The sequence below is a fragment of the Stylophora pistillata genome, chromosome 4 (assembly GCF_964205215.1).
Source record: "Stylophora pistillata chromosome 4, jaStyPist1.2, whole genome shotgun sequence".
Lineage (NCBI taxonomy): Eukaryota > Metazoa > Cnidaria > Anthozoa > Scleractinia > Pocilloporidae > Stylophora > Stylophora pistillata.
In genome coordinates, this window is record NC_142522.1 from 4,543,709 (window position 1) to 4,558,003 (window position 14,295).

Here is a 14,295-nt window from a genome sequence, read left to right on the forward strand (position 1 = left end):
GTAGCAGTGGAAGTGCAGTGACCAGGCGCAACAATACATTGATTAAAGCACGAGCGCTTTTTTTCCTATAAGCTCCTTTGAGCCTCAAGGGTAAATAAGCTCGCTTATCACTCTCTTATCATCTAATAATCATATTTTTACCAATGTATATAACAGTTAGTTATACGCGAATTTTTTATGAATTCTCGAGTTCTTGAGTTTGACTCTTGCTTGGAGTGATAAAGAATGTCATTAGAAAAAAGATGAAGGTGGATAGAAGGAAATAATAGAATCGTAGGACTTAAGTCAGGAAGACACGATCATGACATAAGCCTTGGATGAATTCTTTGGTTACTGATGTTTTTCCCTCTCAAACCTTTCAGTCTTGTCTTCATTCTTTCAGAATTATCCACCTCATGAGCTAATTCCCCTTCCCCCTCCCCGCCACAGTTTTTCTGATTCCTAAGACATCCGAAGGTTATTCGATTACCTTGTTTTGTAACTGTTATAAAATTTTCCCTCAGGAGTAGAATTCATGTTTCAGTCAAAAATTGTAAAGTTATCTGAACTAAGTGAAGAGAACTGAGCAAGAGCTTTACAAAGGTACTGAATACCTTGGAATGCCTAATATGGCATTATTACGTCAGTGTTTCTGATATAAATAGGGAGCTCGTGTTATGTTTTTTTAGCCGCCATATTCACCTTTCACAGAACAATACCCTCAGCACAAAGTTTTCATCATTTTTGTAAGTCTACACTATTATTACCTATGTTTGAGAATCTAAAGCATTGGTACTGAACTGTACTCGTCAAGATTTCTTAGAATCTGACGAAAGAGGAGAGAAAAGAACTATTATTTTACTGCAAAGACTATATTCCTAAGAGTTTTTCGAGTGATATCTCCGCAGGCGTTCAAATTTTTGATCGCTTGGAAGACGCAGAAGTGATTTCGTTGGAGCAACTCAACTTCCTGACGGAGTTCGCCCGCGCAATAAACAGGCAAGATCTTGTCACCCAGCTGACTGCATTTGAATTGACAGGAGAACTGGTGTTCTACGCTTTGATAAGGCGAGGTTTTGAGTCCTCTATGAATTCGTCGACCGCTAGTGTGGGACTCCATTTAGCGAAAATGGTGGATCTTGTCCAAGATCGAGCTGATGTTCCAGCCCAATGTTTGATCAAGTCCCTCCTTAATTCCAGATAAAAGCCTCTGATGTTTTTGACGTCATCAGCAGTAAAGCTTTGCCTAATGCCGATGAGACCAAACCGAACACCAGAGCCTTGCTCGTCGCCATTGCTGCTGAGATTTTCTTGCTGGTGTTTGCTGAGAACCAAAAGTAAGACAATCGTCAGAAGTTTGCGTTGGACATCAGACAGACAGACAGACATCTTATATTTATACAGGATAGCCCCTTCAGTGTAGTAAACACTGGTATCAACGGGGGTCCTGTTACCCACCCATCCCACCCCAGGGGAGGACATCCATCACACAGTAATCTCGTGCGTGGGAAATTAACGTCTCCTGCCCCTAACCCTGCATCAGACGGGACCTCCATTTATTCGTCCCTATCCGAGAAGACTAGAATATCTAACCATTTCTTGATGTTAAAGAAAGGAAGCATATTCTTCTCAGTTAATTTTAAGACCCTGAGTGTTGGTCCGGCCGGTTTTGAACTCTCGACCTCCCGCACAGAAGTCCGGCGCTCTCCCAATTGAGCTAACCAGGCGGCGGTTAGATCGAGCTGGCTAACCACCTATATCTTGAGGTGGCCAACCTTGGAAACTGGGTGAGTTGAATTTCATGTTCAGTGTTATTCACTCTTTTGTTATTGTTATTGTTATTGTTATTGAAATATTTTGAGCAACACCTACGCATTCATGTGAAACCGAAAGCGGGACAGAATCGTTATGAAATTGAACCAGTCTTTGAAAAAAAGGAACCATTTAGCTAGTATTTGAGGATAGAATAACGCACCAATTATCTCGCAACACTAACTAAGAAACATACAAACTCGTAATTCATCGACTAGTTTTCATCAATCGGTCGGTCATCTCAATGAACGCTTCTGAAAGAAACATAAACATTCAAAGCCGAATCTAATTAGGTGGTGTTCATGACTATGCGAGATTCGTTTTTAATCGTCCTTGCAAAACGGAACGTTGTACTGCATGGATTTCTGTTTAGATGCCCTGAACGTACATTGCGATTTCTTTGTGTTTTGTCGCTGAGAAGTAAGATTTCTAAAGTGCGCTGAATTTCGTGCGCTCAAAAGCTTTGGAGTAACGAGAACATAGGGCGAATCGATATGAGAAATTATGCCCAGGTGAGAATTGTCTACTCTGAAACAGTGCGGCGTTTTACCGTACTCCTAGCGGCTCTTCCGGAACCGGTAATCTTGCTCAAAATAAGGATATCGGATATTTTTTATTTTTAGGAGCATTTCCAATTAAAACGACAGTGATACAACTGACAATACCTTGGGATCCAACGCGGCTGGAAGCTCGGCGGTTCGCGTTACTCAAAAGTTCGGATATAACGCGTTTTGTCATTGGTTGAAAGTGCTTCATCAGAGTGTAGAGTATTAAGCTTAGCTAAAGCTGTCACGCCATCAGCTAATTTTTACTTTGTCCAGCTATTTGAACATTTTTTCTTTCTAATTTTCATGTGAAAAAAAACTTACGTGTTTTTATGAGGCACAATTCGACTACGTCTCGTGTTTCTGCCTACACTTCTTTCGTGCTCTAGCTGCTTCCTGCTTACTTTACAACAGAATAGAGCACAGTCAAGGCTACTCTATTTGAATTCATAAAACTAAGGTAGTGACGAGCGAGGCGAACTGTACTCATCGCTAAGCCTTTTCTTCACGAATTCTGCAAGACTGAAGAAAAACTTAACTAATTTTTAGTTCTCATATTGTAGAAAGACTTTTGCCTATTTGTTGGAGAACGACCATGGCGAACAATTCAACACAGTCAGCGGTTGTCATTGCTGACACGCAAGTTGTCAGCAATCATCACCATGGGCTCCCACGGCATGGTTTTTATCAGCGGTTGACATGATGGGCACAGATGGGCTCATAAGTTTCACTAGCACAAAAATGGCAGAGCAAAGGAGGGAAAGGCCTGTAAGTGGTTACTTCAAGCAGTTGTCACAGGTCACAAGTGATTTTTTAGAGCCAACACGAAGGAGAAGAAAACACAACAGTCGGAGAGCATATTTTAAAGTCGAACGAGTTATTTCGAGGCGGTCACTAGATCACGAAGTATGAAAAACTCCTCTTATATGTCCAGAGTTCGAGAAGCTTTTATTATAAGCTTACTTCAGAAGAGAAATTGTGATCTGATATTCAAAGGACATTTTAGTTTTGTAGTATAAGGAATCATTTTTTTTTTCGCAGATCGAGTATCTTATAAAGTGGGATGGGTACAGCTATTACAGCTGCAGCTGGGAAAACGAAGATAGCCTTACGATCGATCTTGTGCGGTAAATTCAGTTCGAATGATCAGACAGCATTGCGATTATTTACTAATATGATTTTTTTCATAAAATAAAATCCAGGAGATTTTCTATTTCTACATCTGTTCATTGAATTCCTTCGGGTTTTTATTTTTTTTACAAAGAAGTTTGTACATCTGAGGGTATAACACACTATATCGATAAAAGGACAATGGTTATGAAATTAATTTATGTTCGTGAACTGTAGGGGGGTTCAATGTACGTCCACCTTTGGTGGTATTTTTGATGAGATACTAAGTAATTTGCATCAAGCCAAAACAAAAAAGCTTACACTGCCATGTTTTTATTCAGGACATTTGAAAGACCAGTGATCCCACAAGCTCGCCTGCAGGAAAATATAGATTTCCTAATCTTGGCAATTACATCTAAATTAAAAAGTAAATCGAGAGGACCATCAACCCTGTTTTTTCACCATGACTGTTACCGGTTCCTATTTCAGGGGAAAGGTCAAGCTAACAAAGATGGCAAATCTACTATGCTAGAGAAGCAGGACTTTGACCAATGCAATTTTGACAATTTATGGGATCAGTGCTTAGACAAAAATGGAGATGGTGTTAGGATTAAATTTCCTATAAAACTGCAACTGAATTTGTCATGGTCACCAAAAATTACTGCTGTTAAGAATGGTACTCTTGTAAACCCTCCAAGGATGCCCCTTCAGAAACTCAGCATTGAATTTATACGCCAGCCATTTTCTATACTTATTGCTTGAGAGTATTTTTGACAGGCAGTGGAGGTTTCACTCGAGATTTTTGCCTATTGAGTACATAGTAATATTGTAAATGATAACTAGGTCATTTCAGCTTGGAATATAGTTGCCCCTCTTATCTTGTCACTATAGACTTTTCTAAAATATTCAAAATGCTGGTTTGAAATTTAGAAACAGAATGGGACTTAAACAATATCTTCATATCCAGGCCAAATGCTATATGCTATGCAACTTTGACAATCTGCATATAATGGCAATGTCATTTCTTATTAAATAGAGGCTGACTGGTTTTCTTTGTCAGTAATGCCCTTCAATAATTGTACAAGCTGGTGTTTTGTTTTCTTAGAAATGTTTTTGATTCCTCGTTTCTTTAGTTCTTCCTTAAGCTGAGGCACTCTCATTTTTGTAAAGTCAACTGGGCTCAAATGCCCAGTAGATTGAGTTTGAGATGCAAGAGCACTTTGGTCAACATGCAGATCAGATTGAGATGGAGTAGTAACTTCTGGGGGTGAATTTTTTTTTCTTTTTTGGAATATGTCCTCCTCCCAGTACTCTGTCTTGTGTTTCTGATAGCATCTGGGCACCCATTCCCTTTTTCGTAGATGCCATTGACGTGACTCTTGACGGAGAACATCACCAACCGAGTCCCACTTGTTTGATTTCCTCAAAACAATGGATCTTGCAACATCATTGTTTTTTTCTACTCCTTACCCTGTGAATAGTTTGACTGCTTTGTACATTTGAAAAAACCATGGGATGTGGGAAACCATTATATGCATGTATGGGGTAACTCTTTTTCGTTCATAACCTTCCCTCAATCCTTCAAGAGAGAGAAAATCATTCACTCATTGTTTTGCTTTCAACCAAAACTCCGTGGGGCTGGTATTTGGTTGCCAGTTACTGAGACTTTTGTACAGGGCTGCAAAGGTCACCCATATTTTTATGATCTTTTCAGCAGTTTCAGGCCTCAAGAAATCAGTCATTTTCTCTGGAAGGTGATACAGCAGTGTTTTCTTATCGTTTCCCATGAGACTTGTCCAGTCGTGAACAGAACTTTCTTTGCCATCTGCATTCTTTTTTTTCCAAACATTGAAAGATACTCCACAAGACCTTATGCTGTTAATCAACTTATTTAGGTGTGCCTGTTTGTTGCTGGTGTTTAGAATACTCTCCTCGATATCCCAATCAATAACTTCTGTTATTAAATTGGAAGTTAACACATCAGTTATTCTTAAAAGGAGGTGAAGTTCATCAACAATAATATGGTCCAACTCAATGTGCAGAAAGGGTTCCTTACAGCAACCATAATTATCCTTTGATTTTTTTGACATTTCTCTCATTTCCTGTAAAGACCTTGATAGTGGCTTTAGATTGAAATAAGTGAAATGTTCATCTGTTTTCCATCTGTCATCTTTGTGGATCTTACACCATGCACATGCATAGTTAGCTGTTGCTCCATTTAAACCTAACATGATAAGAATGAATTTGTAGTCACCACCAAGGAAAAATTCTGCTTTGATTTTAGTATGGCCAATAGTAACTTTAGCTTCTGTAATCATACAGTTAATTTCACTAAAAATGCTTCCAAAGGACTCTTTGAGAGAGGTATAGTCTTCTTTCCCATTAAGGATAGCAAGAGTTCTGTTTCCTTTGGCCATCATAACTTGATCACCTGTCTGTAAAATTGAAAAGGACAACAATACAAAGCTGGAATTCCGGGTCATACGAGCCCCATCACCATTTATTTTGATTTGGATTTTTTCAGTTGCTGGGTTTCCTCTCAGGTACTCTTCTACATGCTCCTTGATAAGCTCCTTAACAGCACTAACTTTTGCCCCAGGTGCTTTTCCTGGTAGGCTGTCTATGTGGCATAGCTTATTTAAATTAGCTCTGCATTGCTGAATCAGATATGACTTTGGAAGCCCATCTGTGACCATAGTAAGTTCACGGAAAAAAGAATCACCCACACAAAACTTGTCCAAGAGGAAGAGTATTTCTTTGACTTGCTTTTTTTCTTTCTCAGAGAGGGAATTGTACTTCAGGGTGGTTTCTTGCTCATTTGATCCTGCCAAATCACAAGGCAAAATTTTCTTAATGGATAAGGTGTGTTTTACACCTTAGTTACTGTCCTTTACCAAAATGCTTTCAATGTCTAATTCAAAATATTTGCTGAACCAATGAGCAGTTTCAGCCCTAGTGAGAAAGTTTTTTAATGTTCTTGCTTTGTTTTGACTGGAAGAAACTGGTTTCCCTTTGTATTCACCGTTAATAGATAATATTTCCAGATAAACCAAATAGTCTTCCAATTGCTTATTTGTGCTTTGTAGGTGACTAATAACTCTATCCTTCTCCTCAATAGTCTGAGTCATTTCTTTGAATAACTCCTCTTTTTCCTGTTCAATGTTCTTGTGTTTAGTTATCCATCCATTGATTTCGCTCTCCAATGTAATTCTTTTCCGGTGGAGATCCTGAGAGGATTTTACCTAGCCCTCAAAAATGTGGAACTTCTTGACCCTGTCATTTAAGGTCTCTCTTGCTCTACCTTTTGTTGTCCTGTAGAGATTTGCCACTGAACCAGCTCTTTTGGCCAATGATTGGTTCATTTCATGTCTCTTGGTGGTGTCCTCAGCGAAGAACAATGCATGGTCCCTAACTGCCCCTTCTAACAGAGAAACATAATCTGACACAAGCTGTAGGCTGGGCGAACCTTGTGAGGTTTTCTCAGAGGTGTCCTCGGTGATTATTTTGTGCCATTCCCTTAGCAATGGATAGGGTATTTCCAGGGCGAATATTGGTTTCGTCTCCAACGCTTTAGCCGCATATCTAAGTTCCGGTTCAATAAACTTAACTTCTGTTGCATATTCATGATCACAACCTTTTGTTTCGTCCGACATTTTAAGGAAACCCGCGAAAATCTATTGTTTTGCAAATCAGAAGACAGGAGGAGAGGTTACGCAGCTAGAAGAGACTTTTCAAAATGGTAGACGACTGTGAGGCTGAATTCAGCATGGTTGCACGAAGGGTGTCTGAGCGAGCGCGTGAAAGTGACAGCTGTGGATGAACTCACCTAGTTTGAGAGGAAGATTTTAACCCTTTTTTAGGGGCGTTAGGAACCGTCAATTCCAGTTTTAATGGGACGTTTTCAGCATAGAACTCGACTTTTGCCTTCGAACAAGACATTCCGATCTGGGGACATCTTACATGAGCAACAGAGAACTTATCTCAAACGTTTTACGGTGCCACGTTCGGACAAATTTAACGGAAATTAGAGAAGAAGTATGGGAGATTTTCTCAGGAACAGTAGAAAATCTCAAAAGCGTTGGGAACCATCCATTCATCAACTGAGATAGAATAAATATATGAAAATCATATATTTTGAACTGCGGTATTTGATACGTATGATGGACGATCCTCGCAGTAGATAGCGCTATTTGAGCAATAGCGAAATTCAGACCTGAAAAAAATCAGGCCTGTACGGGACTCGAACCACTGACCTCTGCGATACTAGTGCAGCGCTCTAACCAATTGAGCTAACAAGCCAACTGAGAGCAGGCCGTTAAGTTGATTCGTAATGAACCCGTGAAAGTGATAAATGAGATAGAATAAATATATGAAAATCATATATTTTGAACTGCGGTATTTGATACGTATGATGGACGATCCTCGCAGTAGATAGCGCGAGTAGAAACTTAACGGCCTGCTCTCAGTTGGCTTGTTAGCTCAATTGGTTAGAGCGCTGCACTAGTATCGCAGAGGTCAGTGGTTCGAGTCCCGTACAGGCCTGATTGTTTTCAGGTCTGAATTTCGCTATTGCTCAAATAGCGCTATCTACTGCGAGGATCGTCCATCATACGTATCAAATACCGCAGTTCAAAATATATGATTTTCATATAATTATTCTATCTCATTTATCACTTTCACGGGTTCATTACGAATCAACTTAACGGCCTGCTCTCAGTTGGCTTGTTAGCTCAATTGGTTAGAGCGCTGCACTAGTATCGCAGAGGTCAGTGGTTCGAGTCCCGTACAGGCCTGATTTTTTTCAGGTCTGAATTTCGCTATTGCTCAAATAGCGCTATCTACTGCGAGGATCGTCCATCATACGTATCAAATACCGCAGTTCAAAATATATGATTTTCATATATTTATTCTATCTCATTTATCACTTTCACGGGTTCATTACGAATCAACTTAACGGCCTGCTCTCATTTGGCTTGTTAGCTCAATTCGCCGGTAACAAAACGAAAAAGGGCCTGGGACTGAAACTGCGATCGCAAAGCATGCATGGATTGTTTGGCTGGACAGAAATCAAAATGGCGTCCATTGCGAATGATAGTAAGCTCTCAGAAACTAAAGAAGAAGGCTTTATTTTAACTGAAGACGATATACCTGGGGCTGTTTTGCAAAACAGAAATATAGAGGCATGCAGTGTGGTACAGCCAAAGCGCTGGCTGATTTGTAGGGGAGCGAAAACAAGTGGTAAAAAGTCAGCTTTAGTCAGCAGGTAAAGGGTCAAATTCAGCTTTTTCGTAGCTCTTTCTTTTGCTCACATAAAAACCATTAATATTTCTGATGGAAAACATATTCACTTAAAGATTTTATACATTAAATCGTCTGCTTAGAACTCCATTAACATTATTTAAAATCGTTTTGCATAGGCTAAAACACTATGTAGAAAATGGCCTTGACAAGAAATATCTTAGAGACCCCGACAACGGCGCTAATATTATGAAGAAAAAAGCAGATCTTGGTTTGCTTGATAAGAGAGAGCCTCAAACAAATGGAAAATTTCCAAAAGAAGGTTTCAACTCTGATCTCAATGCTCTCCCTAAAGTGTCATTTGGAACCATCTGGCGTTACATGATCGACTCAGTTGACTCAAAAAAACAACTCTCAACTGCTAAACCTCTTGTAAAGGGGTTCAATTTTTATAAGTCTGGGAACGTACATTCTATTCACCATTTAAAGGAAAGTGGGAAGCACTTTATAAAGAGCCAAGTTCTCCCATCAATGAAAAAGAACTTAATATACCAATGTCAAATAGTAATGTCAAGTATTGGAGGAGTACTCAAAGCATATTGTGGTTGCCCAGCAGGAATAGACGGAAGATGTAATCATGTGTCTGCAACTCTCTTTGCCTTGGCTGAATATTGCAAAGAAAGAGAAAAGATCTCCATAGAATCATGTACTTCTAAACCATGTAAATGGAATATCCCAAGGAAACGAAAAGGTCCTCTATCACCAATCTCAGCCATGTCATTTCATAAACATGACTACAGCAAACAAGTTAAGACTGACAGAACACCAAATATCAAGAAAGGGAAAGATGTTTGAGCTATACATCAGAGAGAGTGGTCAGATGCCAAAGTGAACAATATGTTACAAACTATCAAAGACTATCAAACCAAAAGTGGTAACATTGTTGGCTGGAGTCACATACTGCCACAAGAGGTTAAAGAAGAAGACACCATTGTTTCGCCGCTCAAAGTCCTTCCACCATCCCTAAGGGAAATAAGTGAAAAATGCAAAGAAATTGAGAAAAAGTTGAATCTAGAGGAAAAGGAAATTACCAAAGTTGAGCAAAAGACTAGAGGACAATCAGAGGACAAGCTTTGGAATTATCACAGAAAGTGTAGAATAACAGCTTCGAAATGTTACCGGGTTGCCTCTTTGAAGCCCACTACATCACCAACAAAGGCACTTGCAGATGTCTTACAGTATAATAAACAGTATCAGAGTTTTGCAATGAATCAGGGTTTAGAGAAAGAAGAAGAAATTGAAAGATTATATGTTACATCTAAGCATAACTCAGGCTACAGGAATCTTTCAGTTGAGCCATGTGGGCTTTTTATTAGCCAAAGCCATGGTTTCTTAGCAGCCACCCCTGATGGTCTAGTGTCAGATCCTCATGTTTCCCAACCACTTGGACTTCTTGAAATGAAATTGATACAGTTAAATGACAGTGAGAGTCTTAGACAAGGTCTGCTTCAAAGAAGAATATGTAAGGACTGTGGTGACAACCATCTAAAGATGAACACTGGACATAAGTATTTCTATCAAATACAACAACAGATGTTTGTAACCCAGCGTAAATGGACAGATTTTGTAGTCAAGGGATCAACAGGAAATGAGCTATACATTGAGCGAGTCAACTTCAACTCTGAGTTTTGGGAAAGTGTTCTTCCTAAACTTTGCAATTTCTTTCAACTACAAGTTTTACCAGAGATGTCATATCCTCGAGTCAAATATGGGTTAGCAAGATGTCAGTTGAGATTTGAATAGACTGTGCCTAAATTGATTTAAATGAATTCATTTAGAACAGTGTAAAAGAAAACCTTGCAGTCTTGAATATAAGTTGCACAATTTTAATTATCTTGGAAATAATGGGTCTACATGTAGTGTAACCTTTAAAAAGGTTAAAATACTAACAACAATAACAGGCACTATTTATTGAAATAAGTGGCTTTTAAATACCTGTGCAGTTATTGTAATTTCAAAGTTTAATAAACCACAATAGTTGTCACTGGACAAAAGAATACAAAAGAGGCAAAGTATAATATATTTAGTTATAGTTAAAGTTAATGCATCAAAGTGTAGACTGCACATGTGTGGAAAACAATTTAAAGATTTATCAGATCAAAACGTCAAGCAAATATATTATCATGTAATGTATTATATTCTGCAGCTTTTGTTCATGTTTAGAATAAATAGTTTTGTTTCATTTTGCTTTGTGCTCAATCCTGAACAGTTTAATGACAGTACCATATATTTAAAGTGGTCTCTGTCAATTGCATTTGTTTTATAGCAAGACTAAAAACTATTCTGGTCCAGTGATATCATTAATTTGTCACTACATACTAAATATTTGTCAATAACTATTTAATATCATTTCAAAGTTCGTGTTTTTGCTCTATCTTACACCTTGGGTGCACTTCATTATAAGAGTGAAACATGCACTAATTTGCACAATTTTGCTTTCAAAGTGTTTCACACATCAACAATGAAATGCACTCTACCATGAACATGTACAAAATCTAATTAGTCTATTAAGGGAGGAAGAAAATTTGATAGAGCAGCCACCACAATTAATATATCAGAGGCAACAGGTGACATTGAAATGGGAATTTTACGATCAAAAATATGCCAGTTTTTAATACGTTCCATTAACCTTTCCACGTGGACACGGAGACTTGCAATTGTTTTATTATGTTCTGTTTCTTTGGTAGAAAATTGCTTTTTGTCTTTTAGAAAATTAGGTTTAACTAGCACAACTCCAACTGATGCTAACTCATCTTGACAATTAAACCCCTTATCAGCCATTACCTCGTCACCTCTTTTAAGTTTGCCAAGAAAGCCACTTTGCATTGTTATTTCTAGATCAGAAGTACTTCCTGGAAATAGTTCACTAACAAAACAGACAACTCCACTTGGTGTGATTCCTAATAAAGCTTTCATTGTGTTAGTGCTCTTATAGGATGAATAGCAGGCAGATTGGGCATCGAGTGACGATGGCTTTTCCATCTGGAACTCAGTGCAGTCTACAATGACAACAGTGTCAGGACAGATTTCTTTGAAGACTTTCGGCATATGAAATTTCAAAACATCATCAGGTGGTATCTGTATAAGTGGCTCGAACTCTGACCTCAAAAATCTCAGCCATGAGTTAGTTATCCTTGAAACAGACATGCGAGAAACATTAAACCTATGGCCCAAGTCTCTCTCAAACAATCCCAGTCGTATTCGCACCAAAGTCATTATGAATTCCTGGAATGCTGATAGTGCTCTAGGTCTGCCAGGTTGTTTTGTACTTTCTAAGTCACAGTATATTCTTTCATAATTGTAGCTTATATTCTTAGCTGAGTCTTTCACTAGGTTGTAACACATCATTAACATTTCATAATCAGAGAGTCCAGTGTAGAATGCAATGTCATCAGGATTATCTTTGTACTTCTCAATATTAAAAACTTCACTATTACTTGAAATAAAGTTCAAATGTTTGTTTTCTTTTGTTAACTGGTCACATTTATCTCTCAATTTTTTGTTTTCCTCTTTGAGTTTAGATACCTCATTCAATACCTCTTCCAATGATGCCAAATCTATGTCAGTTTGAGTGTGTTTAGAAAGATATTGATGTTGTTCTTCTCGAAAATTATTCAGTATTTCCTCAGGTTGAACTTCTCTCGTATAGTATGGATCCTCGTGCAGTGATTCAGTCGAGGTCGGTGTTGTTTGGGTTACAATGTTGGCATTGTTGTCAGAGTAACTGCTGTCAGTATCAGTAGTAGATACAACAACTGATGAGACTTTCCTTTTCTTTGGCACAAAGTCATGCTTAAAGATTTCTCTCCTTGATTTTCTCTCTTTTGTCCATGGAAATATTGTTGGCAGATGATTTCTGCTGAGTTTTTGGCCACCTTCGAAGTGTTCAGAACAGATTCTCGTTTGGGAAGAATCCAGCTTTAGCGATTCGTTTCTAAGCGATACTTTGTAGTATTTCCGAGCCTTTTCGCACTTGGGAATCCTGTAATATTCCAGATTTGGTTTGTTTCTAAAGTTGTTGGTACACTGGGGCACACAACAGTTAAAATGATGTGGCATTTTCCTTCAAAACAGCTTTGAATTAGTCTCTTTTGAACAGGATAAATTACAACACATGTATGTCAACATGTCTTCCTGTCCAGCCAATCAATCCATGCATGCTTTGCGATCGACATTCGATCCCAGGCCCTTTTTCGTTTTGTTACCGGCGAATTGGTTAGAGCGCTGCACTAGTATCGCAGAGGTCAGTGGTTCGAGTCCCGTACAGGCCTGATTTTTTTTAAGGTCTGAATTTCGCTATTGCTCAAATAGCGCTATCTACTGCGAGGATCGTCCATCATACGCATTCATCAACTCTTTGCGAACAATATTGCTCAAAGGCAAGGGGACATATTTTTCTTTTAAATTAGATTTGGGGGCCTGAAAAAAGTTGTAGTTATAAATTATGAAAGCAAGGGTTTGACTACGGTAAGTCCAGTTTTCACTGTTTCCTTTGTAATTTCATACGCGCTGAAACATAGTGCTAGTCCACACAGTAACACGATTCGCATGCGCGACGGCCATGATGTATCAAATTGTTCGCCATGCGTAATCACCATTTCTGCGAGCCTGTCGCCGAACCAGCACTTGAAATGTCATGGCAGTTGGCGTTGACCGACCTGGTAGGCAAGCTGAAGGAGGTTTACTTCAGTCCCTAAAAGTGGTAGATTCTCACAACCGACAAGTAGGTTATCTAACTTGATTAGGTAGTATAATTGAGTCAAGTTTTAGAATAGTTTAAGTAAGTAAGTCAGGGGCAAAAGATGGGTATTATGTTTCAAATTAGAATTTGATATTTGCATTTAGACAAACCTAACTCATCAAGATAAGATACATACTAATATATGCTCTTTTGTTTTCTCAAAAAGCCTGGTTAATTTTTAGAAATGTTTGTTAAGAGAAATTTGAGAATTTATCTATTACACTTAGCCTAAAGCTTGTTTCTGAGAAATTAGAAATCTAGTTCTATTCCATTCATTTCCAATAATTAGAAAGTTACATAGAGTGGTTAATTGTTTACGACTCAAAAGATAAATTGGAGAAGTCACTGAAGATATCTCACGGTGAAAAGTGAAGATATGTATCATTTATGCCTACAAGAAATTAATGGTGGCAATTCTAAGGTAGATTTCAACTCGGGCAGATCGACCCATACTTTCGTCGTGTTTGACCACTGGGTTTCGAAAGAAAATGCCCCTATTACATACCTGAAAAGGTAATTTTTGGCGCGATTGGGGTGTGTTTCAATGGTCTACTTTCATGTGAGACGGATCGGCCAATAGGCTCGTTAGTTTGACCAGATTTTGAAAGAAAATGCTCTTATTACATACCTGAAAAGGTAATTTTTGGTGCGATTGGAGTCTGTTTCAATGGTCTACTTCCGAGTGAGACGGATCGGCCAATGCGCTCGTTAGTTTGACCAAATTTTGAAAGAAAATTCTCTTATTACGTACCTGAAAAGGTAAATTTTGGCGCGATTGGAGTGTGTTTCAATGGTCTACTTCCGTGTGAG

At 38.6% G+C, this 14,295-nt stretch overlaps 4 protein-coding genes and 1 non-coding gene across 7 annotated transcripts; 3 read left to right on the plus strand and 2 right to left on the minus strand.

Moving 5' to 3' along the window:
- The first annotated feature begins 742 nt into the window (after positions 1–742).
- On the plus strand, positions 743–3,034 carry LOC111342242 (uncharacterized). Its single transcript, XR_015999872.1, has 2 exons — positions 743–1,401; positions 2,900–3,034. It is a non-coding gene; the product is annotated as an uncharacterized LOC111342242 (transcript).
- LOC148732080 (uncharacterized) lies at positions 3,034–4,530 on the plus strand. 2 transcript variants are annotated; one of them, XM_088756394.1, is made up of 3 exons: positions 3,034–3,242; positions 3,378–3,463; positions 3,936–4,530. In XM_088756394.1, the coding sequence occupies exons 1-3, from the start codon at positions 3,036–3,038 to the stop codon at positions 3,976–3,978; spliced, it is 336 nt and encodes a 111-aa protein (XP_088612520.1). In that variant the 5' UTR covers positions 3,034–3,035; the 3' UTR covers positions 3,979–4,530. The 2 variants fall into 2 exon arrangements, with proteins under 2 accessions (XP_088612520.1, XP_088612519.1); XM_088756393.1 differs by lacking the exon at positions 3,378–3,463.
- Positions 4,507–6,919, minus strand: LOC111333422 (uncharacterized). The gene has a single exon (XM_088756330.1). The coding sequence runs from the start codon at positions 6,140–6,142 to the stop codon at positions 5,051–5,053; it is 1,092 nt and encodes a 363-aa protein (XP_088612456.1). The 5' UTR covers positions 6,143–6,919; the 3' UTR covers positions 4,507–5,050.
- A 1,184-nt stretch (positions 6,920–8,103) lies between these two features.
- Positions 8,104–12,218, plus strand: LOC148732081 (uncharacterized). 2 transcript variants are annotated; one of them, XM_088756331.1, is made up of 2 exons: positions 8,104–8,709; positions 8,864–9,580. In XM_088756331.1, the coding sequence occupies exons 1-2, from the start codon at positions 8,336–8,338 to the stop codon at positions 9,537–9,539; spliced, it is 1,050 nt and encodes a 349-aa protein (XP_088612457.1). In that variant the 5' UTR covers positions 8,104–8,335; the 3' UTR covers positions 9,540–9,580. The 2 variants fall into 2 exon arrangements, with proteins under 2 accessions (XP_088612457.1, XP_088612458.1); XM_088756332.1 differs by having other exon boundaries at positions 8,116–8,709; positions 9,301–12,218.
- LOC111333379 (uncharacterized) lies at positions 11,204–12,962 on the minus strand. Its single transcript, XM_022938928.2, has one exon. It carries the CDS (start codon positions 12,801–12,803, stop codon positions 11,244–11,246), a length of 1,560 nt encoding a protein of 519 aa, XP_022794663.1. The 5' UTR covers positions 12,804–12,962; the 3' UTR covers positions 11,204–11,243.
- Positions 12,963–14,295: the final 1,333 nt, after the last annotated feature.